The following is a 25,634-nucleotide window of genomic DNA, read 5'->3' on the forward strand; positions in this document are numbered from 1 at the left end:
CTTTCTGACACTAGTTGACCACAGTTTGGCTGTATGCATAATGTTTATTTAAACACAGAAAACATTAAAATTAAGTGAGTATATTACAAAACTGCTTGTGATTCCAACCCATGTTGCATCTCATCAAAGCACATGGTTCATTCACTGCTTGGTAGTCTTTTGAGTAACAGTTACTGTATTTACTTGGAACAGAACTATATTTGTTTTGGAGAAACACCAAATTGACAGTACTGGGTGGTATCATTTTTACTGAAATACGGTTTTATGGATTTGGATAATAGGTCCTACAAGTACAATCCTGCTGCCTTTGTAGAACAGTGAAAGGGAAAAGAAAAAAAGCTGGAACGCAAATGCTAGCAAAGTTTACACGCTTTCACGACATGCTAGTTTGACTGAATATGCTGGAACTTTTGTGCCTACAGCCAATTACCATTCATTCACCTTTAAACTCTGGAAACCTAACCTGCTGTTCTGTTCGGTCCAAAATGACCTAATTTGAAATTTGATATTTTTTCAAATATTCATTATATGGTTATGAAACTTGTGGTTCATTGACTTTTCCTCATTTGAGAGGTTCTTACGAATACCAGTTTTTATTTATTTTTTTGTTTACGTTTTGCTCCACGTCTTTTTTTACACTTGTACTGTTCGGTCAAAAATGACTGATAGCCTTTTATACTAATCCCCAGCCATTTTTGAAAAAAATAAAGCAGTTATAATTTAATTTTGGTCTATATAGTTCATCTACTACTATTTATCAGTTTATCTAGGTCCTTTTGGTCCATGCAGAGTTACACATGCATACATTTTATATAATGCTGGTAAAAATGTGACTGAGCTAGTGTCATTCAGAGGTAGGTGCCCATTCAGACAGCATATTCCAAATAAGCCTGCAAACTATGGCATCAAAATATGGACTCTGTGTGACAGCAAAAGTTCATATGCTGTAAATGCTCAGGTATACATAGGAAAAAAACCTGGAGAAAGAGTTGAAAAAAAATCAAGCTATGCGAGTAGTTTTGGAATTGACACATGAGCTCAAAGGACGAAATGTTACATGTGACAATTCTTTCAAATCACACCAACTGGGGCAGATGTTGCTGAGAAAAGAAAAATGACCATGCTGGGTCCTGTTAGAAAAAATAAGCCAGAACTGTGTTTTTAATCCACTCCTGGTTTTGGTTGCAATACTGACTGAAATATACTGACTGAAATATACATATACTGACTGAAATATACGTAGTGTGAATGCAGCCTAATAATGCAAAAGAAATTCAAATAAAACACTTAAATTAGTTAAAAATCCAGACTTTAATAGGCCAGGTCAAAAATGACCAGAACATTATATGTGTATAGTAGAACCGAACAGAACAGCAGGTGTAACCCCTTCTGCCAATATGACATCCAGGGACGTCATGAAAAGCAGTGCCATTCTGCAACATGACGTCCCTGGACGTCATGCCTTCTCTGCCTCCCCCAGTTGTCTGTATCTGAGATCAGGCAGCGGGAGGAGGCTGTGTCACACAGCCTCCTCCCGCTGCCAATGTCCGGAGGGGAGCCGTGCTCCCCCACGGGCAGTTAACCCCATAGACGCCGCGGTCTTTACGACCCCAGCGTCTATGGGGAAATCTGATGTCTCCCGCTGATCGGGCGGCAGGAGGAGGCTGCGGCACATTGCCACCTCCTGCCGCCACGGCTGATGTCCTTCCCCCGCCTCTCTCCCTTCCTCTCCGACCCCGTGCTGCTCCCCCTGCCTCAGTCCAGCTCCCTCTCCCCATGCGCTCCGGCAACCCAAGTCCCCCGATCGGCTTCTCCCCCATGTGCTCCAGCCCCCCTCCCCCGATCGGCTTCTCCCCCATGTGCTCCAGCCCCCCTACCCCCGATCGGCTTCTCCCCCATGTGCTCCAGCCCCCCCTACCCCCGATCGGCTTCTCCCCCATGTGCTCCAGCCCCCCCTACCCCCGATCGGCTTCTCCCCCATGTGCTCCAGCCCCCCCCTACCCCCGATCGGCTTCTCCCCCATGTGCTCCGCCCCCCCTCTCCCGATCGGTTTCTCCCCATGCGCTCCGGCCCCCTCCCTCCCCCGTTCCCCCCTCGCTCCTGCTCCGGCTCCCCCGTCCCCCCCAGCTCCCTGCCAAGACTCACCCCCGCCCGGCTCCGGCTTCCTCCCGGTGCTTAACAATCAGGTCTCTGCACTGCAGAGACCTGATCGTGTGAATGAGCTGTCAGCTGTAAAGCTGACAGCTCATTCACTGTATCATGCATTACAGCACAGATCATGTGCTGCAATGCATGATATACAGTATATTTCTGCAAAAGTTGGAAAAAAAAACACACACACACAAATACATAATTAATTAAAATAAATAAATACACATTCACCATCCACCCTTTATAAATGATCCCCTATAAATAAAAGTACACATATTTGGTATCGCCGCGTCCGTAATGACCCCGTCTATTAACCCGTTACATTAATTATACCATCCAAGGAACACCATTAAAAAAATAACAAAAAAATCTAACCAAAATGACAATTTTTTGTTAATCCCGCCCCCTAAAAAATATAGATAAAAGCTATCAGAACGTCACATGTACCCAAAAGGGGCACCACTAAAAACGTCAGCTTATGCTTAGAAAAAAAAAAAACTCACATAACTCCATTGCCGAAAAAATACAAATATTACAGCTCTTACAATATGCAAGACACAAACAGTTTTTATAGCATAAATGCCATAAACTATAACAAAAGCTATATAATATGGATATCGTTGTAATCGTACCGACCTGACGAATAAAGATAACATGTCATATGTGACGTATAGTAAACTGCATACAAAAAAAATGGTGAAAAACAGCTGCTAAATTGTGTTTTTTATTCGTACCACCTTATAAAAAAATTAACTAAATATCGATCAGGGTGTCACATGTCCCTCAGTATGGTACCGGTGGAAACGTCAACTTGTCTTACACAAATATTTTGGCACCGCAAGGCCTCTGTGACATGGTATAATGGCTAAAAAAAAACTGAAATAAGAAAAGACCCCAGACATGTTGTAGATGTTGCAGTAATAATTAGTTTATGTGATATAACTATTTTTCTTAGGAGAAAAGAATTTTGAATATAAAGAAACGTAAATTTTTCTAGTTTTTGCGCAAATGTTGTGTTGTCTATAAAAAACTACTGAGTGTATCAACCAAAGTATACCACTAACATAAAGAGGAATATGTCACGAAAAAACAATATCAGAATAACCGCGATAGTTAAAAGCACCGCAGAGTTATAACTACATAGAGAGAGACAGGTCAGATTTGAAAAATAGGCCCTGGTCATTAAGGCCAAAACAGGCTGAAGAGGCAAAGGGTTAAAATAGGCTGCAGAATTATACATGGTTTGCCATTCATTCATGTACCTGGACATCTATACAGCTTCTTTGCCTGTGCAATATCTCCCGCACTAAGTCTTGTGCGCTGCCCAATAGAAGGTCGCAAACCATTTTCATCTCGGGAGGGAAGAATCGTATCCAAGAACATACCCCTAAAATAGGATATACACACAAAAAGAATCATCAGTCCTATTACATGCAATTTATACACACAAAAAGAATCATCAGTCCTATTACATGCAATTTTAGCAACACAGCTTAAAAGGGGAGTTTATAAAGACATGTGTACAAGTACATTGGTTAAACATAAATCTCCGCCCCCAGGAACTCCACTGGATGCACGTCTCTTAGTAAATCATGATAAATCAGGGGCTTAGGAGGCCACTCCTCATCCATGCCCCACAAATCAGGTGTGCAAGGCATCCATCAGGGAAAAGACGCAGATGTCTGCACAAACTGTGCAAAAATGTCTGCTCTGTGCAAAAATCTGAGCCTTTTCCCTGGCGTATGCCAGACATTGTATTGATAAATTCCATTATCATGAAGCTCCAATCACTGCTGTGCGTTGCCTCTAGATTTGAAGAAGTTGCTCAGCCAATCAGTGGAAGCTGGGAGCAGTATATGTAAATGTTCAAAAGGAACGAAGATCCTATGATGTTTGTAAACCTCATAAACTGTATACACTACCAGTCAAAGGTTTTCAAACACCTCAAACTAACTTTCCAGTTATTGTTCACATTAACACAATTCTAGTACAGCAAATGATGTGAAATAATTCCAATGAAAGTTAAAATTAATAAAAATATGATTTTTTTACCTCAAATTAAACAATAGTCAGATTTATTAATTTTAACTAAAGGGCTTTCTTTTGGGAAAGACATGGAGGACTGCTGAGCTGAGAAAGCAAGGTTTGAAATTGGATGCAAACTATTCCTAAGGGTTCAAACCCACTTGCCGGATCTGCAGCGAGTCTCCTTGCTTCGTTTTTGCAGCGATACTCGCAGCAGATCCCAGCCCTATACTTTCCATTAGCAGAGAAACTCGCAGCAGGGATATACCTGCAGCCCTCCCCATTAACCCCCTAGCCGCCGGACATTATACATTACCGGGTCCCCGTTCCTGCTTGCTTCGGGGGCTCCCGGTGTCTTCACGGCCCGCCCGGCCAATCAGTGCGCTGCGGCGGAGCAGCGCACTGATTGGCCGGGCGGAACGTGCCGGGAGCCGCCGAAGCAAGCAGGAGCCGGGATCAGGTAATGTATATCCTGCCCGCCCCCAGCTGCACGATCGCCCCCCCCCCGCACTCCCCGGCCGCATGATCACCCCCCGCACCCCCCGGCCGCACGATCGCCCCCCGCAGCACGATCGCACAGCTGCACGATCGCCCCCCCCCGCACTCCCCGGCCGCATGATCACCCCCCGCACCCCTCGGCCGCACGATGGCCGCACGATCGCCCCCCGCAGCCCCCGGCCGCACGATCGCACAGCACCCCCCGCCCCGCGATCGGAGCTGCAGGGGAGCAATCAGTGCTGGGGGGGGGGGGGGGAAGGTGGCGATTGTGCGGCCAGGGGCTGCAGGGGGTGATGGTGCGGCATGGGGCTGCGGGGGGGGCGATGGTGCGGCCGGGGGCTGCGGGCGATCGGGGCTGCAGGGGGGGCGGGCAGGATATACATTACCTGATCCCGGCTCCTGCTTACTTCGGCGGCTCCCGGCACGTTCCGCCCGGCCAATCAGTGCGCTGCCCCGCCGCAGCGCACTGATTGGCCGGGCGGGCCGTGAAGACACCAGGAGCCCCGAAGCAAGCAGGAACGGGGACCCGGTAATGTATAATGTCCGGCGGCTAGGGGGTTAATGGGGAGGGCTGCAGACAAAATCGCAGCAGGGATGTACATCCCTGCTGCGAGTTTCTCTACTAATGAAAGTATAGGGCTGGGATCTGCAGCGAGTATCGCTGCAAAAATGCAGCAAGGAGACTCGCTGCAGATCCGGCAAGTGGGTTTAAACCCTAAAGGTTTCTTATCTTTGGAGATTCCTTCTAAACCATCTCATTTCTATAACCAGTGCTGGAACAGGCTACATTAAAACATCCTCTAAGACACTGTTCCCAAACTCCAGTCCTCAAGGACAACCAACAGGTCATGATCTGAAGGTATCCCAAACAAAGACCATATGAGGTAATACCTGATGCACTGACTATTATTATATCACCTGTGAAATCCTCAAAGAAAATCCTTAAAATATGACCTGTTGGTGATCTTTAAATAATGGAATGTGAAAAAACACTGATCTAGGGCAGGGCAACTATTACCCATTACAAGTGTAGATCTGCCTTACAGAGAAGTTACCAAGAAAGCCATGAACAGCATAGTTTTCTGGGCTTGGGTAAACCGCACCTCCAATAGACTACTGAAGAGTAGAAGAGGATCTAATGGAGTGATGAATCAAAATTTGATATCTTCGGTGAAATGATGGTTTGGTGAGGTGTATGACACCACCTGTTAAATGAGCAGAGGGAGGTGTGATGGTCTTGGGCTCATTTTCAGGATCAAGAGTTGGCACAGGATGACTGGACAAAAAGGGGTACCACAGCATTTTGATATATTGGACAGCCACCTTTAGAGTATGCATCATTGGTCAGGAGGTTAATAATACAATGATTAAAAATTAGCAGATTTACAGTTTGCAAAACCTGAACGCTCAAAATTTGACTCTCATTGGATAAACAGATTGGATGCAACCCTAGGACTGCATGGAAAAAAAATGAATACAGCCTATGAATGCAAGACAAACCTCATTGAGCTTGTTTGGTATAAACTGGATACAAAGATAAAAGCAAAGCAGCCTACAAGTGAGGCACATTTGTGGAAACCTCTTCAACAATGATATTATTGACAATATTTGAATATGTACTGTAAAAAGAATGCATTCATTGTGTAAATCTGCTAAATGTGGCTACTTTGAAGCATTAAGAATACATTTTAATTAATCATAACATTCTTTTTTTCTTGTGCACCTTTACTTCAAAGTACATTTGAGAAAATAAACTATAAAAATATCAATTAAAACTAGGGGAAAAAATTGAGATGTTCTAAAACTTTTAAACAGTAGTGTATATTTCTACATGTAACATACATTAACACATTGCATAATACATAGCAGATGCCAGATCTTGTGAGGTCTTGTAAATGAAACTAAAAATATACAAAGTGGATTTACTATTTATGTGATAAAACTCATTATACAACACCTTAAACACAGAGAACAGAGGAGATGATTTAACTCTAACCTCACTAAGTCTGAAAAAAACTCAAATTAAATCAACCTCAAAAATAACTATAAAAACCTTGAGAAATCTAAATGAATAAAAAAGGTCCAATATATGAATATCTACAAGAGCAGAGATATCTGCTGCTGACCTGTACTGCAAAACCATTAGCAAGCTACAACACAACTGCATCTATGCTGCCTTAGGCCAAGAATTGACAGTCCAAGCTTATTAGAGAGTACTATGGGCTATTTAGACTTTGCACATATACACTGATTAAATATTAGGCAAGTGGTTTCCTGTTGTACACATCCAAAAATAAATTTAAAACTACAGAAAATGGAATTAAAAGTCAAAAATTATAACCTGAGGTTCCAACCTTGAGAAGGTGTTCCTTGCATAATGCATGATGCTCTCAAAATCATATGGCTCTCCTTGTGAGTTCACCTCTCCTGGCTCCATTTTCAGAAAGTTGTATTCCTGGCCTAGGAAATAAGATTATATGTAACATGTACAACATATGTAACTTGTACAATATTTGTAACAGTCTAAAAGAATTACCTGGTTGAATATTTTCCCTAATTATCGTCACATGATCGTCTCGGTCAGGTCGAGTGTGTTCATGCCAGAAGCCTATCACATGACCCAGTTCATGAACCACAATTCCAAACTTATCACAGTTTTTGCCTATTGATATTGCTTGAGCGCCATTTCCTCTTCGACCCACATATGAGCAGCACCTAGGGAATAGATCAAAGAATATAACCTTAACACCCACAGGCATCACAAGAGATTTCAATCAGAGAGAAGTTAGTAATTGAGTGGAAAAGGAGTTAAGTTTATTAATAGACCAAACACTTGAATCATTTATTACATGTCACATCTGCTACACTCACAGATTTCCATTGTATCATAGCAACAACAATTCTGAGAACACTGTGCCATGTATTGATGTTTTACTAAAATTCTGCAGGGTGACATCTAAGTACTTATGCCTATATCTATCATTTAACTCTAGCAAAGACTGCTCCTCAGTAACATTTTGAAACTTTTAGTTTACTGAAAACAATGGGGTAATAGAAAGTTATAAATAGTCAATTTGAAATAGTCAAAACATATGGACTTGAATAGCTTATTCCATGTTCACATTTCCATATTTTCATTTAATATTTGAATGTATGTCTCTTTTAACACCTATATTATTTTATATTATCCTATCATTGAAGTACAGAACCAAGTTGCTCCTGGACTTACCTAAACAGTGTAGCTCACAGTCTTTTAACACAACTCCAATAGAAGTCAATTGGAGTTATGCACGTTCTGTAAAACAGTCAGTTTGGCTGTTTATGTCTTCCAGACCACCTCCAGCAACCACAAGGCAGCAATGATGGGTTCAGGAAGCCCTCCTATCGGAATACCACTTATATGGCATTTCATACTGAATCATTCTTGAATTTGTCTGCCCACAACTTTTAGAATATCAGTGATTTAACTATACAGTAAATACTTTTTAAAAGACTGTAGGAGGAATTTGTCAATGCTTTCACCAGGAAACCAGTATAAAAATATTTCACAATGCACAGGGAAAAAACAAAAAAAAAACAACAAAAAAAAAAAAACACATACTTTTGAGCAAGTAGGCTATGAATAAAAAAAATTAGTATGATTTTACACCAAACCATCAATTAATATTGACTAAAGAAATATTCTACTGGGGTAGTCTAGGACAATGGGTAAACTATTACAAATGAGGAGCAAAAATAAAAACCATATAATATTGATAAGCTTAACATTAAAATATTGTTTCATCAGAAAATGACATTGTTTAAACAAACATTCTCTTTAATAAGTTAGGGTACTATTACATGGTCCGATGGGGGCCCGATAATAACTGTAAACGAGCACCAATATGCTAGATCGGCACTTGTTTACTGGGCCTATTACACGGCCCAATTATCATTTAACAAGGGCTGCATTAACATAGTTACCGATGTCCTTGAAGCCCTTGCTTAAACTCTATACATTACCTATCCAGGCTGCAGGGCTCCTCTTGCGGTGTTCTTCTCACCGGGTCCCGTGCGCCGCAGCTCCAGAGCGGCCTGTCTGAGCTGACAGGCCGCTAAGCCAATCACTAGCCACAGCGGTCCCGGCCAGTGATTGGCTGAGCGGCCTGTCAGCTCAGACAGGCCACTGTGAAGCTGGACCATGCGGGACCCGGGGAGAAGCAGAGCGCAAGAGGAGCCCTGAAGCATGAATAGGTAATGTAGAGAGTTTGGAAATAGTCAGCTACCAGCTGCGCACCGCTATTACACGTAGCGATGTGCGGTCGGAGCCAGACAATTATAGGTCCGAACCTATATCAACAATCAGCCAATAATGCCATCGGTTGCTATTATTACACAAAGCGATAATCGTCCGGATAGGGCTGATTCGGGCGATTATCGCTCCATGTAATAGGGCCCTAAGACTGAGGTACATCTAAGTACTTATGCCTATATCTATCATTTAACTCTAGCAAAGACTGCTCCTCAGTAACATTTTGAAACTTTTAGTTTACTGAAAACAATGGGGTAATAGAAAGTTATAAATAGTCAATTTGAAATAGTCAAAACATATGGACTTGAATAGCTTATTCCATGTTCACATTTCCATATTTTCATTTAATATTTGAATGTATGTCTCTTTTAACACCTATATTATTTTATATTATCCTATCATTGAAGTACAGAACCAAGTTGCTCCTGGACTTACCTAAACAGTGTAGCTCACAGTCTTTTAACACAACTCCAATAGAAGTCAATTGGAGTTATGCACGTTCTGTAAAACAGTCAGTTTGGCTGTTTATGTCTTCCAGACCACCTCCAGCAACCACAAGGCAGCAATGATGGGTTCAGGAAGCCCTCCTATCGGAATACCACTTATATGGCATTTCATACTGAATCATTCTTGAATTTGTCTGCCCACAACTTTTAGAATATCAGTGATTTAACTATACAGTAAATACTTTTTAAAAGACTGTAGGAGGAATTTGTCAATGCTTTCACCAGGAAACCAGTATAAAAATATTTCACAATGCACAGGGAAAAAACAAAAAAAAAACAACAAAAAAAAAAACACATACTTTTGAGCAAGTAGGCTATGAATAAAAAAAATTAGTATGATTTTACACCAAACCATCAATTAATATTGACTAAAGAAATATTCTACTGGGGTAGTCTAGGACAATGGGTAAACTATTACAAATGAGGAGCAAAAATAAAAACCATATAATATTGATAAGCTTAACATTAAAATATTGTTTCATCAGAAAATGACATTGTTTAAACAAACATTCTCTTTAATAAGTTAGGGTACTATTACATGGTCCGATGGGGGCCCGATAATAACTGTAAACGAGCACCAATATGCTAGATCGGCACTTGTTTACTGGGCCTATTACACGGCCCAATTATCATTTAACAAGGGCTGCATTAACATAGTTACCGATGTCCTTGAAGCCCTTGCTTAAACTCTATACATTACCTATCCAGGCTGCAGGGCTCCTCTTGCGGTGTTCTTCTCACCGGGTCCCGTGCGCCGCAGCTCCAGAGCGGCCTGTCTGAGCTGACAGGCCGCTAAGCCAATCACTAGCCACAGCGGTCCCGGCCAGTGATTGGCTGAGCGGCCTGTCAGCTCAGACAGGCCACTGTGAAGCTGGACCATGCGGGACCCGGGGAGAAGCAGAGCGCAAGAGGAGCCCTGAAGCATGAATAGGTAATGTAGAGAGTTTGGAAATAGTCAGCTACCAGCTGCGCACGGCTATTACACGTAGCGATGTGCGGTCGGAGCCAGACAATTATAGGTCCGAACCTATATCAACAATCAGCCAATAATGCCATCGGTTGCTATTATTACACAAAGCGATAATCGTCCGGATAGGGCTGATTCGGGCGATTATCGCTCCATGTAATAGGGCCCTAAGACTGAGGAGTTGGCAGGCATTTCGTAGAGAAATTGAAGAAAGAAAGAAGCAAATTGATAGTGGAAGTGGAGTAAAGACAGTCAGGAGAAGAGAGAGGAGAAACTGGGGGGGGGGGGGGGGGGAGGAGAATCTGGGCTCAGTTCTAATTTGAATAGTCTACAAATTAGAATTGTACTAATTATTTATGGTTAATTTAACCATGTCACATTTTAAAAAAATGAAATAGATAGACATACACACTTAACTTAACCAACCATAATTGACAGATCTCTCCCTACACCGCATCAGGGAAAGATCGATCAAGACTTATGGGGTAGGGGTAGGAGCTACATGAGACCACCCCAATTACAAGCCGCTTAAGTTACATAAAATTGCTGACAGGTTCCCTTTCGGTGCAGCATTTGTGCCAGTAGGGAAAAAAGGTGTTTGTTTTGTTTTGTTTTGTTTTTTAACTAAATACACAACAATCATGTTTCTAGTAATTGCACTAATCTGTGCTCAGTTCTAATTAAAACAACCCACAATACTATCCATTACGCATCAGTCAATCTGCATTTTGTACCCAACTTATTTTAATTACACACCAGTAACGTCTGTTAATTGCACCAATTTGAGCTCTTTTATTATTGGAATCCACAATCAAGTTTTATATTTAATAACTAAATAAATAAAAAGACAGTACTAATGGTAGGAGAAATTATTGCCACACTATATTCAAAGTTTGATAAAAAAGACCATGCCAGAAATTGGTCCATATAAAAAATAAAGATAGAAATAAACATAACATGATCTTGTTATTGCTGCATATAACACAACTGTGATATATGTCAATTCAAAGCACTTCAGTATGTATACAACACAAATGGACAATGATAACTTCTACAGATTTCCGTACATAAATTCTGAATACTGTTTTTCCACAGGCATAGAAAGAAGAATGATGGCTGGTGCGTAAAGAACATAACCAACTTGCTAAAGTTCAAAGAATGTATGTCTTTATAAATCCCAGGGGTTCTTCCTCAAAGGGTTGTCCATCTAGGCGGCATGACCTGCACCATGACAATCCTGTCATTGACCTGTTGTACAACTTACGCATTACCTTACCACAGACCCTACTTGGTTAACTACATCCTTCACTTTCATGTGGATAGCCAGACCTGCTCTTCCCAACTTCACTCTCTTTACCAATAACACTGGCATTTCTTTTTCATTGGTTTGCTGACATTCCTGGTCCTTTTCCTATTTCTAATGCTCACATTGAACAAGCACATGGACAACTGTTTACAAGGTATGGGGTAGTGCATGTTAAATCAAGATCTTATCTTTGGCCTGAGATTCACCGTTCATGTTCCCAGAGATGTATTACAAGGTGTAGAGTCACACACACTGCTGGAATTTACTGATAACGATCATATGGATTGCCACTAATATATGGAGGATTTTCTACGAGTGTTTATATAATCATACCCATCTGAAAAATAAACTCACTTTCGACATGCTTTAGAATTCTTAATCTACATTCTTATCCTTTTCACCTACATTCAATAAAGAATACATTAATATTGTTATAATAGAAGCTTGTTATAAATACAGCGTACACTCAAGCTAGGTGTAAAAGGAGGAGGCTTTGACAGGGAAGTTTCTTCTCTAGGTCTCTAGGGAATACCAAACTCTCAGTCTCAAGTGTACATGCCACAACTGATGGAATAAAAACAATGCTAAGTTATAATATTATATAATTGCAAGATTACAATTACCTGTGTAATTCTATGTTGTTTACTCCCACACAACACATCAATAGAAGTTCACAGCAAATGCTTTGAATTGCATTATTTTTGGTCAACATATAACTTGTAAAATGTTATAATGTCTCCCAGAAAGGACTCTTGCCTATGTATCTATAGCAGGGGTGGGGAACGTCCGGCCGGTGCGGTGAAGAAGTCAGCAGGGATAGGTGGAGGTGGGCGGGCACAAGGCCACCGTGCGATAGGCCACATCCCCTGTCACTCCTGCTTATTGGTTGCGTACGCTGCAGCGGCCGTCCGCTGCGGCGTTGCGCGCATGTGCACACCCACACCAGTGACTGTCCTCCGCGCCATCCTCTGCCACATGCTGTGTCCAACAGGTGGAGGTTCCGGGGGAGAGCTAGGGGGGAATCAGGTGGGGTAACGCGGTTGACTCAGGAACAGGAGTTCCGGGGAATCAGCAGCAGGGGACTCAGGAGCGGGAGAATCAGGAGCGGGAGTGCGGGGGACTCAGGAGCGGGAGAATCAGGAGCGGGAGTGCGGGGGAATCACTGAAGGCACAGCTGTGGCAGCATGATATACAGGGGGCACATGTGGCAGCATTACTCTGTGCCCCTGGCTGTAATGCTGCCACATGTGCCCCCTGTATATCATGCTGCCACATGCCGTGCCCTGGATAACGCTGTCACATGTGCCCCCTGTATATCATGCTGCCACATGCCGTGCCCTTGAATATAATGCTGCCACATGCTGTGCCCTTGAATATAATGCTGCCACATGCTGTGCCCTTGAATATAATGCTGCCACATGCCGTGCCCTTGAATATAATGCTGCCACATGCCGTGCCCTTGAATATAATGCTGCCAGATGCCGTGCCCTTGAATATAATGCTGCCACATGCTGTGCCCTTGTATATAATGCTGCCACATGCCGTGTCCTTGAATATAATGCTGCCACATGCTGTGCCCTTGGATATAATGCTGCCACATGCCGTACCCCTGACTGTAATCAGTACCAGCCCACGTAAAACACATCGCCAAGGAAAAGCATTTCCAGCCATAACATTAACGGTGAGTTACTTTTCATTTTTTATAACGTTATTTTGTACGGCCCTCAAACTATTTTGTAAATTTACAAATGGCCCCCGACAGGAAAAAGGTTCCCCACCCCTGATCTATAGCATACCCCTAAAAGTAGCAGCAGTAGCAACCTGAAGGACATTATATAGCAGTATAATACTGCATTTACACGGAACGATTATCGTTCGAATTTGCACGATAACTATCAAATTCGAACGATAATCGTACGTGTAAACGGAGCAAACGATCAAACGACGAGCGAGAAATCGTTCATTTTGATCTTACAACATGTTCTTAAATAGTCGTTCCCAAAAAATTTGCAGATCGTTCTGTATAAACAGTCATTCACCCATTAAATCTATGTGCGAGATAGGCTTAAGCAATCGCAAAACGATCGCAAAACGATTTTTCCGTACCATTCCGCTGATCGTTATAAAAAAAAACAAAAAAAAAAAACGTTACTTCGAAATCGTTAATTGTACGATTGGGCGAATTATCGCTCCATGTAAACGCAGCATAAGGCAGAGTAAACTGTGAATCAAGCTGAGAGGCAAAATATAACACTAACTACAGCTGCTGCAACTACTTTCCATATACTTTTCAAGTGAGCTGCCATTTTGATTTGCGGTAATAGGTTTTTTGTTTTTTTTAAGAGTTTAATTATGAGGAGGTGACAAGTGGAGAATACCAAAGACTTTTACAGCTTATATTGATGTGGTATTTCATTAACAAGTACAAACAAAAATGCAAAAAGACTCAGATTGTTCACAATGTTCATTTCCTTACCCACAAGGCCTATATGTAAACACAATGTAGCTTTCCTCATCGGTGCGCTCTATGAAGGTAACACAGGTATGTTTTTCCCAGTGTCTCATGGCCTGCTTGAACATGGCTCTCTGGCTTCCTAGAGGAAATGCAAAGGGGAATAAAAACATTTATGTTAAAGAGAATCTGTCACCACAGAATCCCTACCCCAAACAGCTATAATGGTTATAAATACAGTAAGAATTACAGTCCGAACAAGGTCAGGAGTCCAAGTATACAGGCAGTCAGCTGTGAGCCTTACAACTTGAAAGAATCCAGGGTGTCATTTTAGTTTACAACAATAATTGGGTTTGAGCATGGAGGTGTGATCAAAGAGAATGAGGGTTGGGTGTGGTTAGCATTGTTGCCTTGTGGGTTCTAATCCAACCAGGGCTAACATCTGCATGGAGTTTGTATGTTCTCACTGTTTCCTCCTCCACTCTAAAAATGGTTAATTCGGAGTTTAGATAGTGAGTCCATTGGGGACAGGGACCTGTGTGAGCAATGGCAGTCTCTGTGCAGGTCTGCAGAACATATATGCACAATATAAATAAATTCTTATAATGCACATTTTCACAATTTTCAGCCTAGAATTATGTCACACAATTCTCATCTCCAGGGTGGATTACTATGCAGTATAATGTTCACCACGTGTTTAAAGAGGCTGAATTCTGTTGTAGGATTAATGATACCAGAATAGATTTCCTCTTAACCTTCATCGTCGCCACACACAGAGATACAGTGCTGAATACAGGTTTTTGATCAATGTATTAACTAAGGAAAACATAAAAAAAAATTAGGAGAATCAAATTTAATTCACACTAAAACTAAGGTTTATTGTGAATGTTTTATGAATAAGACATTAGGTTCTATATATAATTTTAAATAAAGTAACTGTATATTTTTCAACTTGCATTGTTTGAAACATTATTTTATCAAGCAATTCTGGTTGAAAAATATAGTTACTTTATTTTAAATGATATAAAGAACCTTATAAGCTCTTATTATTCATAAAAGAGACAAAAAAAATAAAAATAAAAATCAATAGATATTTAGGCTATGGCCAAAAATGAATAAATAAATAAATTGGTGGATGGTTTTTGAAAATACAATCAGGGCTGTATTTACCATTAGACACCCGTGGTCCGGTGCCTAGGGCAGCACCTTGAAGGGGGGCAGCACCAGGGAGCAGGAAGAAGGAAACAACTTTTTTTTTTTTTTAAATCTCTCACCTCCTGTTGAGACTTGCCAGTAAATCTGGTGTCATTTCAAGGGGGGTGTATGGTGAAGTTATTTAGGTCTGTTGTTTTGGTAAATGTGATGCCTGGAGTTATAATCTACCAGTCCTGTGGTGAGAATTCCCTCAGACAATATGCAGACGGCTCCAATCATTGATCAAAATTTGTTTATGTTTTAACCCTTTAAGGACATGGCCCATTTTCGTTTTTACGTTTTCGGTTTTTCCTCCTTGTGTTTAAAAGGTCATAGCACTTGCATTTTTCCACCTAGAAACCCACATGACCCCTTATTTTTTGCGTCACTAATTGTACTTTGCAATTACAGGCTGAATTTTTGCATAAAGTACACTGCGAAACCAGAAAAAAATTCAAAGTGTGGTGAAATTGAAAAAAAAAACGCATTTCTTTTATTTGGGGGAAATGTGTTTTTACGCCATTCGCCCTGGGGTAAAACTGACTTGTTATGCATGTTCCTCAAGTCGTTACGATTAAAACGATATATAACATGTATAACTTATATTGTATCTGATGGCCTGTAAAAAATTCAAACCGTTGTTAACCAATATACGTTCCTTAAAATCGCTCCATTCCCAGGCCTATAGCGCTTTTATCCTTTGGTCTATGGGGCTGTGCGAGGTGTCATTTTTTGCACCATGATGTGATCTTTCTATCGGTACCTTGATTGCACATATACGACTTTTTGATCGCTTTATATTACATTTTTTCTGGATTTGATGCGACCAAAAATGCGCAATTTTGCACTTTGGGATTTTTTTGCGCTGACGCCGTTTACCGTACGAGATCAGGAATATGATTAATTAATAGTTCGGGCGATTACGCACGCGGCGATAGCAAACATGTTTATTTATTTATTTATTTGTTTACTTTTATTTAAAACCTGGGAAAAGGGGGGTGATTCAGACTTTTATTAGGGGAGGGGGCTTTTTACTATTAACAACACTTTTTTTTTTTTTTACACATATAATAGAAGCCCCCCTAGGGGACTTCTAGTATATACACTTGGATCTCTCATTGAGATCTCTGCAGCATAGATATGCTGCAGAGATCCATGAGATCGGCACTCGTTTGCTTTCGGCTGCTGCAGCCGAAAACGAACAAGTGCCGAGCCGAGGACGGCGCCATCTTGGACGCGTCCCCGGCCGGCATCAGTAACGGAGATCGCTCCTCCGGGACAAGGTCCCGGAGGAGCGATCTCCCCCACTAGACCCCAGGGAAACGTTGCCTCCGGTAATCGGAGGCAGCTGTCAACTTTGACAGCTGCCTCCGATTAGCTAATTAGCGGGCACGGCGATCAGACCGCAGACCGCTACTCGCGGCACCCGAGATCGCGGCACTTCAAAGCGGGGCGCGGCGGCCCCGCTTTGAAGTGCAAGTGAGGACATATGACGTACGCATACGTCCTATGTCCTTAAGAGGTTAAGTGGTTAAAAACGATGAAAAATAGAATATTGAAGAGCAGAGTTCTACTGAGGTCTGTTGAATGCTGTTCATAATTGTGTAAGTTGGTCCTTAGCTGCAAACTACAGCTATAACTACTGTTAGCATTTTAAAGGGGTTGTCTGACAAAATAAAGTTTAGGTGTTAGTTTATAGGGCTGACCAGGTCATAAAATGAGGCGGGAGTGAACCCTGACAGATCAAAACTGAAATATCTCTCTGACATGTCAAAAGCTTTTTTTTTTTTTTTTCATGCTCCCAGGTGCACCAATCATCACCAGCCTGCCTGCTTCTTTCAATGAATATCAGTAGTGCGATCAGGCCTGGGTGGATAGGTGCAGTGGGGGCAGGAGTTCTACCCCCAGTGCACCAAAACACCTCTTTAGCTCATATCATGAAAACAGCCCCAAGGATGAACTTAAAAAACATAGGCACTATTTAAAAGGGAATCTCAGAAGAATCTGACCTGCTGACAAGTCCCCTATAGTGCACAGGGTGCTGAGGACGAAGGTAAGTTTTTTTTTTTTTAAGTTCATCCTTGGGGCAGTTTCCATGATATCAGCAATATATCGCCTATGCTAATAAGGCTTTTTTGGTTACTGGGGTGGGACTACTGCCCCCACTGCACTGATCAACCCAGGCCAGCTCGCTCTGCTGATATTCATTGAAAGAAGCAAACAGGCTGAGCCGGATTGATGCACTGGGGGCAGCAGTCCTGCCCCCAGTGCACCAAAAATGCCTATTGGCTATACGTGATAAGTTGCTAAAATTACAGGAAGTGTGCCGAAAATGAAGGTAAGAAACTTACTTTTATTCTCAGTGCCCTGTGCCCTATAGGGACACAACAAGTTTAATTCTTCTAGCCTGCGGATAGTTTAACATTCTGATATGCCTACTTTTCCCACCATTTTTGTAGCCCATCTTTGGACCTGTTCTATATTATCAATGTCTTACTGTAAGTGAGGTCTCAAGAACTGGACACAGTATTCCAGATGTGGTCCCACTAGAGCTCTATACTGGGGATCACAATCTCCCTCTTCCTACTAGCTATACCTCTAGCTATACAGCCCACACTGTTGACTTATTTTAGGGTGGTCAGAAATCATTACCCATAAATTATTGTCTTCTGACATCAGCATAAATCTGAAAAAGGAAATCAAAGCATATCCTAGGGTTTCCGCCACAGCTTTGTAGCTTGTATGTCATAGATTTTGCCACAGATTAGTACCATTCAATAGAATCTCTTATCTACTGGAAGTTTGTGAAAGTGTAAAATGAGAAAATTCAGATTGGTGACATGTTGCTTTTGACCAATTACGTTGGTACACTTAAAGATGCTGGGATACCAATCTATAGGCTATACACTAGATTAATCTGGTTATATGACTAAATTACCGCCCAGTCAGATAGAGATAAATGTCCAGGGCAAATCTTCCGCCCATAACGCTATGGCCTCTGACTGCAATAAAAATCCTTTCGAATTACTTTAGAAGAATGTATCTTACCAGTGAAGTTGCCCCCAATAAAATATGGAATAACTCCCCCAGGCCATATTCTTTCTGTACGTGATGTAGCAGCTCTGGGAATTCTCCTCTTCTCACTTTTCCCTGAGGGTTTCAGATCTGTTTTTTCACCAGTTGCATTTGTGCGCTCTTGGCCTATAGTGAATGGAAACACCCATTATATTCATAGTCATGTGTCAATTGCTTAGAACAATGAGTGTGTATGGCACTATTAATGTGGATTTAAAACTACTATCATGCTGCTTTAAAAGGCTTATTTAAATAGTTGGAATACCAGAGCCAAATCTTCTTATCCTGTCTATAAGCTGATATAATGCTCCTCTTTTTTTTGACAGATCATGCTCTTCAAGGCCACCTTGAAAACAAAAGGAAAAAAAGGTTAGTATTGTTTCACCTACCGATCATCAAGAACATTGCTAAACTACAGATGCTATACACTAGACTTATAAGGTAAGCTTGCCTAGTTCAAGTCATTTTTAATCTGATTTCCAGAGGCTAAGCCAAGAACTCTTTTTTTTTTTCCTCCCTAAACAAGTCACGACAGTGACATCATGAAATTATTATCTGAAGTGTCTCTGCTCCTTGTGACCTTCACATCTTTTGTGCCATATTGATTGGCAGCCAGACACTTTGCTTTCATCTAGATTGCATCCCGCTGACTGTTTTCATCTTCTGGTAATGAATTTTTCCCAACAATCTATTAAGCCATCTAAAAAAGGACACGCAAAAATGCAGTGTACAAACATTTTTTTTAAACCTTTATCAGGTTTGAAATGGATCTGAAAAACCACATCCTTTAATCACCGAATAACAGTACAGCTATAAGGTTGTGGTAGCTGGTAATAGGATCTCAGAGGCTCTCCTGCGTCGCCTTAAAATCAATACCATATAGCTTCTCAGATACAACTGAAAATGCTAATGAAGGAAAACACAGAAATTGTTTATTCTACAAGCCTGATAAAAGTGGGTCATGCTAAACGCCCAGAAACATCAATAATATATTCCGGCCACCATAGTCCAATTACTTTTTCAAGAATAATGAACTGGAACTTACAATAAGGTTTACAGTTATGCAACACAATATGGTGACTATGCAAATAGGATAGGTGGAAAACAACAAGAAGCAGAAAAGTAACCTGGACCTATACCAAGGCAATTTAAAATTACCACTTTTAGAATCATTTCCTCATTTCCAATTAGTTCAGTGGCCATATCTTTATAAATACAGTAGTTCTGAGACTGCACATTTATTATTATTTACACTGCAGCATTGACAAGAATATGAGATCCTCCATGAATATGTGCAGTACTTTCTTACTATTGGTCATATTTAGGCAGGTTTCTGATTAATAATACATCAGCATTTTTTGCATCCTGACTGCAGGTCTAATGACCTGAACTAAAGCATTAGATCCTGCTTTCAATTGGGTAATTATTGGGATCAGGACTAGGGATGAGCAAACCTCGAGCATGCGCAAGTCGATCCGAACCCGAACTTTTGGCATTTGATTAGCGGTGGCTGCTGAAGTTGGATAAAGCCCTAAGGCTATGTGGAAATCATGGATATAGTCATTGGCTGTATCCATATTTTCCAGACAACCTTAGAGCTTTATCCAAGTTCAGCAGCCCCCACTAATCAAATGCCGAACGTTCGGGTTCGGATCGACTCGAACCCGAACCTGGTTCGCTCATCTCTAATCAGGACTATAATACACAGAGACACACTGTGTGTGGATACATTATGCTCATCTGAAACAGACTCTTTTTGCCCATTTATCTGAAATGTCTAAGAATATAAAACTTACCCAAACTGCTAGAATGGCTAGATTAAAATGTACTATTAGAATTGACAGAAAACAACAATATACCAGCAGAAACGAAAGTTTGAAGTTTAACCTATTATAAAGACTCTGCAAAAGACACATTCTATAGAAAGTCTATGGAGCTCCTCCTCTGCAATCAGGACAGAGACAGGGATAGAAGCTCTAAGCAAAATGCTTTTCCTGGATCATTTTAGTGACTAGTAGGGTGTCAATATCCAGGATCCCAAATTCTAAAAAAAAAGACATGTCTCTATGATGTGCCAGAAGAAAGTAAGTTCTAACAGCACTGTGGATAGGAGTTTTAAAGGTGTGGAAGTGGATGCAGGCTAGATGACCAGCAATCACAAATGCTGTTATACCAATGTATAGGAGAAAAGGAATACATCAGCAGCCAATTGTTTGCAAAAGATTCCCAAGCTTTCACTGCATTACTAAGAAAACAGCAAGACGGTTTACACCACAAAAGTCTTTGTCAAGCAAGCTGGATGCTATTGCATTTCTTTTCTCCTATGTCTTTATGACGTGACAAAAAGTGGTTAAAAAAAGCAAAAAGTAACACACTAGTGAACTGTCTGATAAAACTTGTACTCTTATATCTTAAAATATACAAAAATATAAAAGAGCAATGGTGTAACTGTACTTTGTGCATTTTACGTGTAGTGTCAAAATAGCATGTTTTTGCCGGCAGAGTACATATGGCATGGTGCGGGAATTGGGACTCTAAATGAACATAAATTATATTCTATCTACAGAGCATAACACAAGAATGGGTAACACAAGAAGGAGAAATAAAAAGCTATAAAAATGTTGTTATTACTTATAGACAAACATATCTAGATACATCAAGGGAATCGTAGGTATGTAGAAACAACTGGAGATTAGACAGAGCTTATGTATAGCAGATTGTCTCTTTTAAACCCATCTGTATCTTGTATGTATAGATAGGTTTGTTTTATAAATGAAGTCATACATTTCTTTTCCTTACAAATACAATTTCTGAACATATTCAGACCTTTTATGGGTGCTGCTTTCTCTGAAAATATTTAAGGCCAGTGACTATTCTGCGCTGTTATTCAGCACTGAAATGTGAGACCTTTGAATTAATATCTGGCCTGTCAATCAATCTAATAGAGATAATTCAATGGAATAACAGCGAACAGCCCTGTTAATTTTGGGAAAATATGTGTGCAGCCTTCTGGGAATTTGTAATGACTACAAAAAATATTTATTTTCACAGGCATGCTTCTAGTCTAAAGAAAAAAGCCGCTGCATTCTTGGTAGTAAGAGCATGCAAGTCATCCAAGGTTACACTTGTTTTACAGAAAATATAAAAGGCATTGTAAATCTATTTTTCTGCCATATGGTGATATTTACATTGATGTAACATTGCTCCATTTAAAATGAACTAAATAGCAAGCTACATGGTTAAAGCTATGGCAAAAATATGGTCAAACATTAAGATGATGCTGAACCATTAACCCTTGACTTTCCCCATTTTAATGTAGAACTCAGTTGAAAACAAAAAAAGTGTGGGTAGGGGCTGCAGAAACATAATAATCTATACTTACCAGCCCCTGTGCCCTCGCAGTGCTCCCTCGACACTCAAGGACGGCAGCCAAATGCCCACTCAGCCAGTCAGTAACTGGGGTTGAAAACCACTGCAGTCACTGTCTGGCAGAGTGGGCCCTTCCCACTGGGTCATGATAACACCAGAACATAGAAAAAAAATGGAGATAGGGTGGTGAGATTATGGTGATGATGGAGCACTGTGGTGCACGGGAAAGGGTAAGTATGGAATTTTTATTAGGTTCCCACACAGTTTTTTTGTTTTCCCCAGAGTTGTTCTTTGAGGCAATGCTGACATACAGTAAAATAAAAGCAAAATGTCACAGTAAAATAGTTATAAACTGCAGCTGTATGTTGAATCTACTAATGTGCTACACCACTAAAGTATATGAAAAAAAATCTCTATCTGTGCACACATTGTAAAATCTATTTATATTTTTTTTTTTTCACAATGTGTGCACAGACAGAGATAGACCTTAATCTAGAACATTACATGCAAAACACAGCTGTGTTTGATACATATTTTACTGTAGGATTTTGCCTTTATTTTACAGTGTGTGAACATCACTTAAAAGGGAATCTGTCAGCTCCTGGGCCCTACCGAAGGTGCTGACAGTGTGCTGTAGCTGGCCAATGAGCATGGTGCCTTTTTGGTAATTTTCCGTGCGGCAGATTATGTACAATCTTATGTCTCCTACTGTACTAAAAACTCACAGAGCAGTTGTTTGTGCCACACTCTGGCATGCATTCTCCTCCCTCTTCATGAATAATCAATGCTGCCCGGCCTCGTGTTCACTCAGCTGTTAGATTGCAGATCAGTCCTGTGTAGGCAGTTTATGTCTAAAGAAACACTCTGTGGACTAGAGATAACTCACCTGTCTAGGGACCTTCCAGCAGTTCATTCTCTCGTTCGAACCCCCTAATGGAAATGAAATAGAGGTCTGTTTTTTTCTCATTATTGTATAATTTTTAAGGCTATGTTCACACATAGTATTTTGGTCAGTATTTTGCAACCAAAACCAGAAGTGGGTTCACACACTGTTGAAATTTTGAAATGTCCAATATTTGCCATTTAATGACGGCCATCCGCTCAATTTCAACAGTGTGAGAACATAGCCTTTCTGTGTTCTCAATCCACTTCTGTTTTGGTTGCAAAATACTGACCAAAATACTGTGCAAAAATACTGTGTGGGAACATAACCCTAAATATTATACAATAATGAGAAGGGAAAAAAAGACAGCTATTTAATTTCCATTTGAGGTATTCAAACCAGAGAATGAACTGCTGGCAGGTCTCTAGACAGGTAAGTTACCCCTAGACCACAGCTCCAACACACTAGGAAGAAGAGATTCAATTATACCTGAGTGTTTCTTTCAGACATAAACTGCCAACAGAGGACTGATCTGCAATCTGACAGTTCAGAGAACAGAAGGCCGGGCAGCATTGATTATTCATGAGCAGGGAGGAGGCGTGCCAGAGTGTGGCACGAACAACTGCTCTATGACTCTTTAGTAAAGTAGGAGACATAAGATTATGTACAATCAGCTGCACGGAAAATTACCAAAAAGGCACCATGCTCACGGGGGCTGCAAGCTACAGCACACAGTCAGCACCTCAGGCAGGGCCCAGGAGCTGACAGATTCCCTTTAAATTATGAAAGGCAACACTAGGCCGCCAGACATCCCTGAAGCTTCTTAGCAAAGCATTGGGTAAAGCGTCAACCCATAAAATGCTACTAAAATCTTACCCCAAAAAATGTAAAACAATTGGGGGGGGGGGGGGAATACTGTAGTAGGGTATGTGCACACTGAGGAATTCAGACGGAACCTCCGTCGCAGAATTCCCAGCTCGCGACCGCTCGTGGACTGCAGCGGGCGCGTGTGTCTCTGCCCGTGTCAGACTCCATTCTATGCACGGGTGGATTCCTTCCTTCGTCCAAAGAATGAACTTGATCATCCTTTGGACGGAGGAAGGAATCCGCCAGTGCATAGAATTGAGTCTATGACACAGGCGTAGACTCACGCGCCCGCCGCTATCCGCAAACGGGCACAAGGGACGGATTACGCGACAGACTTTCCGTCTAAATTACTCAGTGTGCACATACCCGGAAATAGATTAGGATTTTCTGATGAAACATATGAGAAATAATTTGTGACAACCCAACTTATTTTTATAGGCTTTAAAGCAATTTGCACCAAAAATTTTTACAGCTTTTTTTTAAAAAAAAGCCGTATATAACAGATGTGTCAAAAAAAAAAAAAAAAAATCACAACACCTTAAAGTGCATCTGACACTGTTTTAACCATACCATCTTTATCATTACATAACAGGTTAATATCCTGTGATAAAGACTGCATGGTGAAAATGTGTCACTTCTAAAGCCTTTTTACTACCCTTTCAGCAACTGTACTGTCCAGAATGAAGATACAATAAAGCAGTAGCTTATGACAGGATTGGTGAGTGATGGAACTTCTCCACTTTAATGTGTTACAGCCAAAAGTCATCAGATTTTAAGAGCACCTCCTGGTCACACTTTCTGGAGTTAACAGTATAGGCATCAGTTGGTGATTGTTTGGAGAAGCTATTCTAATATATTCCTCGTTGTTTCCTTGACATCAGACTATATCTACTGTATATTTATATCTATATATAATAATTGCTATAATGAAATTAGTAATCCAAACAGTAAATCAGTAAAGGAGGTATAGCTATAACTTTTTGAAGCCAAATAAGAACTTGTGCTTTGGATCTAAAATTATATAATATTTACTTAATGATATATACACCTTTTAGAAGGCTTATATATTACTGACCTTCATGAAACCAATTATACATGGAGATCAATGGAGTCAACATGATTTCCTCCTAACTAGTAGAAAATATAATTAGTTCTGGCAGAGAAAAAAAAAATGAAAGTTGTAATTGTTACCTAAGTGTATATTACCATGCACAAAAAAAGGTATCATTATAAACTAAATCATAAGTCTGTCTGCTAAGATAATAGTGTATCATCAAGTGTTAAGTGGCATTAAAGTAGCATTCATGCAGGTGAAAGTGTCACTGCATGAAAATATATTTAAAATTATTTGCATTATCACTACATATATTTTGATTTGCAAAAGTTTGTTTTGTTTCCACTGTACAATTAAACTGAAACTTTGTTTCCACAGTACAATTAAACTGAAACTTTTTTCACAGCTAAGTCTTTGCTGTCTTTCTAATTGAAAAAAAAGCCAATAAACACTATACTTTAGGGTGTATCACAAACCTGCAAATGGTTTATGGAGTCAGTAAAAATTAACATGCACAGCTTGGATACAAACACTTTCAACATCAGAGCTGCCTTCTCCACAACACATTTAGAAAACGGAGCTACCTTATAAATGTCTTCAATAAGATGACTGTTTAAAGCGACTCTGTACCCACAATCTTACCCCCCAAACCACTTTTACCTTCAGATAGCTGCTTTTAATCCAAGATCTCTCCTGAGGTCCGTTCAGCAGGTGATGCAGTTATTGTCCTAAAAAATACTTTTAAACTTGAAGCCCGTGCCAAACGGGAGTATCTGTGCCCTAACTTTGCACCACCTCTTTGTCCCTCCTACCCGCCCTCCTCATCATTAGGAATGCTCCAGGCAGATTGCCTCCTATTCCCCACCTGTGAGAGCCCGGCACATGGGCTGGATCATTAAGAAACCTGTGCAATGTTCAGCATGGAGAAAATGTTTTAGTGGCATTCCTAATGATGAAGATGGTGGGAAGGAGGGACGGAGGGGTGGTGCAAAGTTA

At 40.8% G+C, this 25,634-nt stretch overlaps 1 protein-coding gene across 3 annotated transcripts in view; it reads right to left on the reverse strand.

The window, feature by feature from the left end:
- The window catches only part of TLL1 (tolloid like 1), a 113,522-nt gene that overhangs the window by 30,578 nt on the left and 57,310 nt on the right, over positions 1–25,634 (reverse strand). For 2 of the 3 annotated variants that reach the window (XM_069977834.1, XM_069977835.1), the window contains exons 4-9: positions 18,731–18,811; positions 18,439–18,591; positions 14,221–14,338; positions 7,211–7,389; positions 7,029–7,134; positions 3,414–3,538 (exon numbers count right to left, since the gene is read on the reverse strand). In XM_069977834.1, coding sequence (XP_069833935.1) covers positions 3,414–3,538; positions 7,029–7,134; positions 7,211–7,389; positions 14,221–14,338; positions 18,439–18,591; positions 18,731–18,811 — 762 coding nt within the window. Of the gene's footprint in view, positions 1–3,413; positions 3,539–7,028; positions 7,135–7,210; positions 7,390–14,220; positions 14,339–18,438; positions 18,592–18,730; positions 18,812–24,659; positions 24,725–25,634 lie in introns of those variants that run through there. The other variant, XM_069977837.1, reaches the window with a different exon arrangement.

This window comes from Dendropsophus ebraccatus, chromosome 7 (genome assembly GCF_027789765.1).
Source record: "Dendropsophus ebraccatus isolate aDenEbr1 chromosome 7, aDenEbr1.pat, whole genome shotgun sequence".
Classification (NCBI taxonomy): Eukaryota; Metazoa; Chordata; class Amphibia; order Anura; family Hylidae; genus Dendropsophus; species Dendropsophus ebraccatus.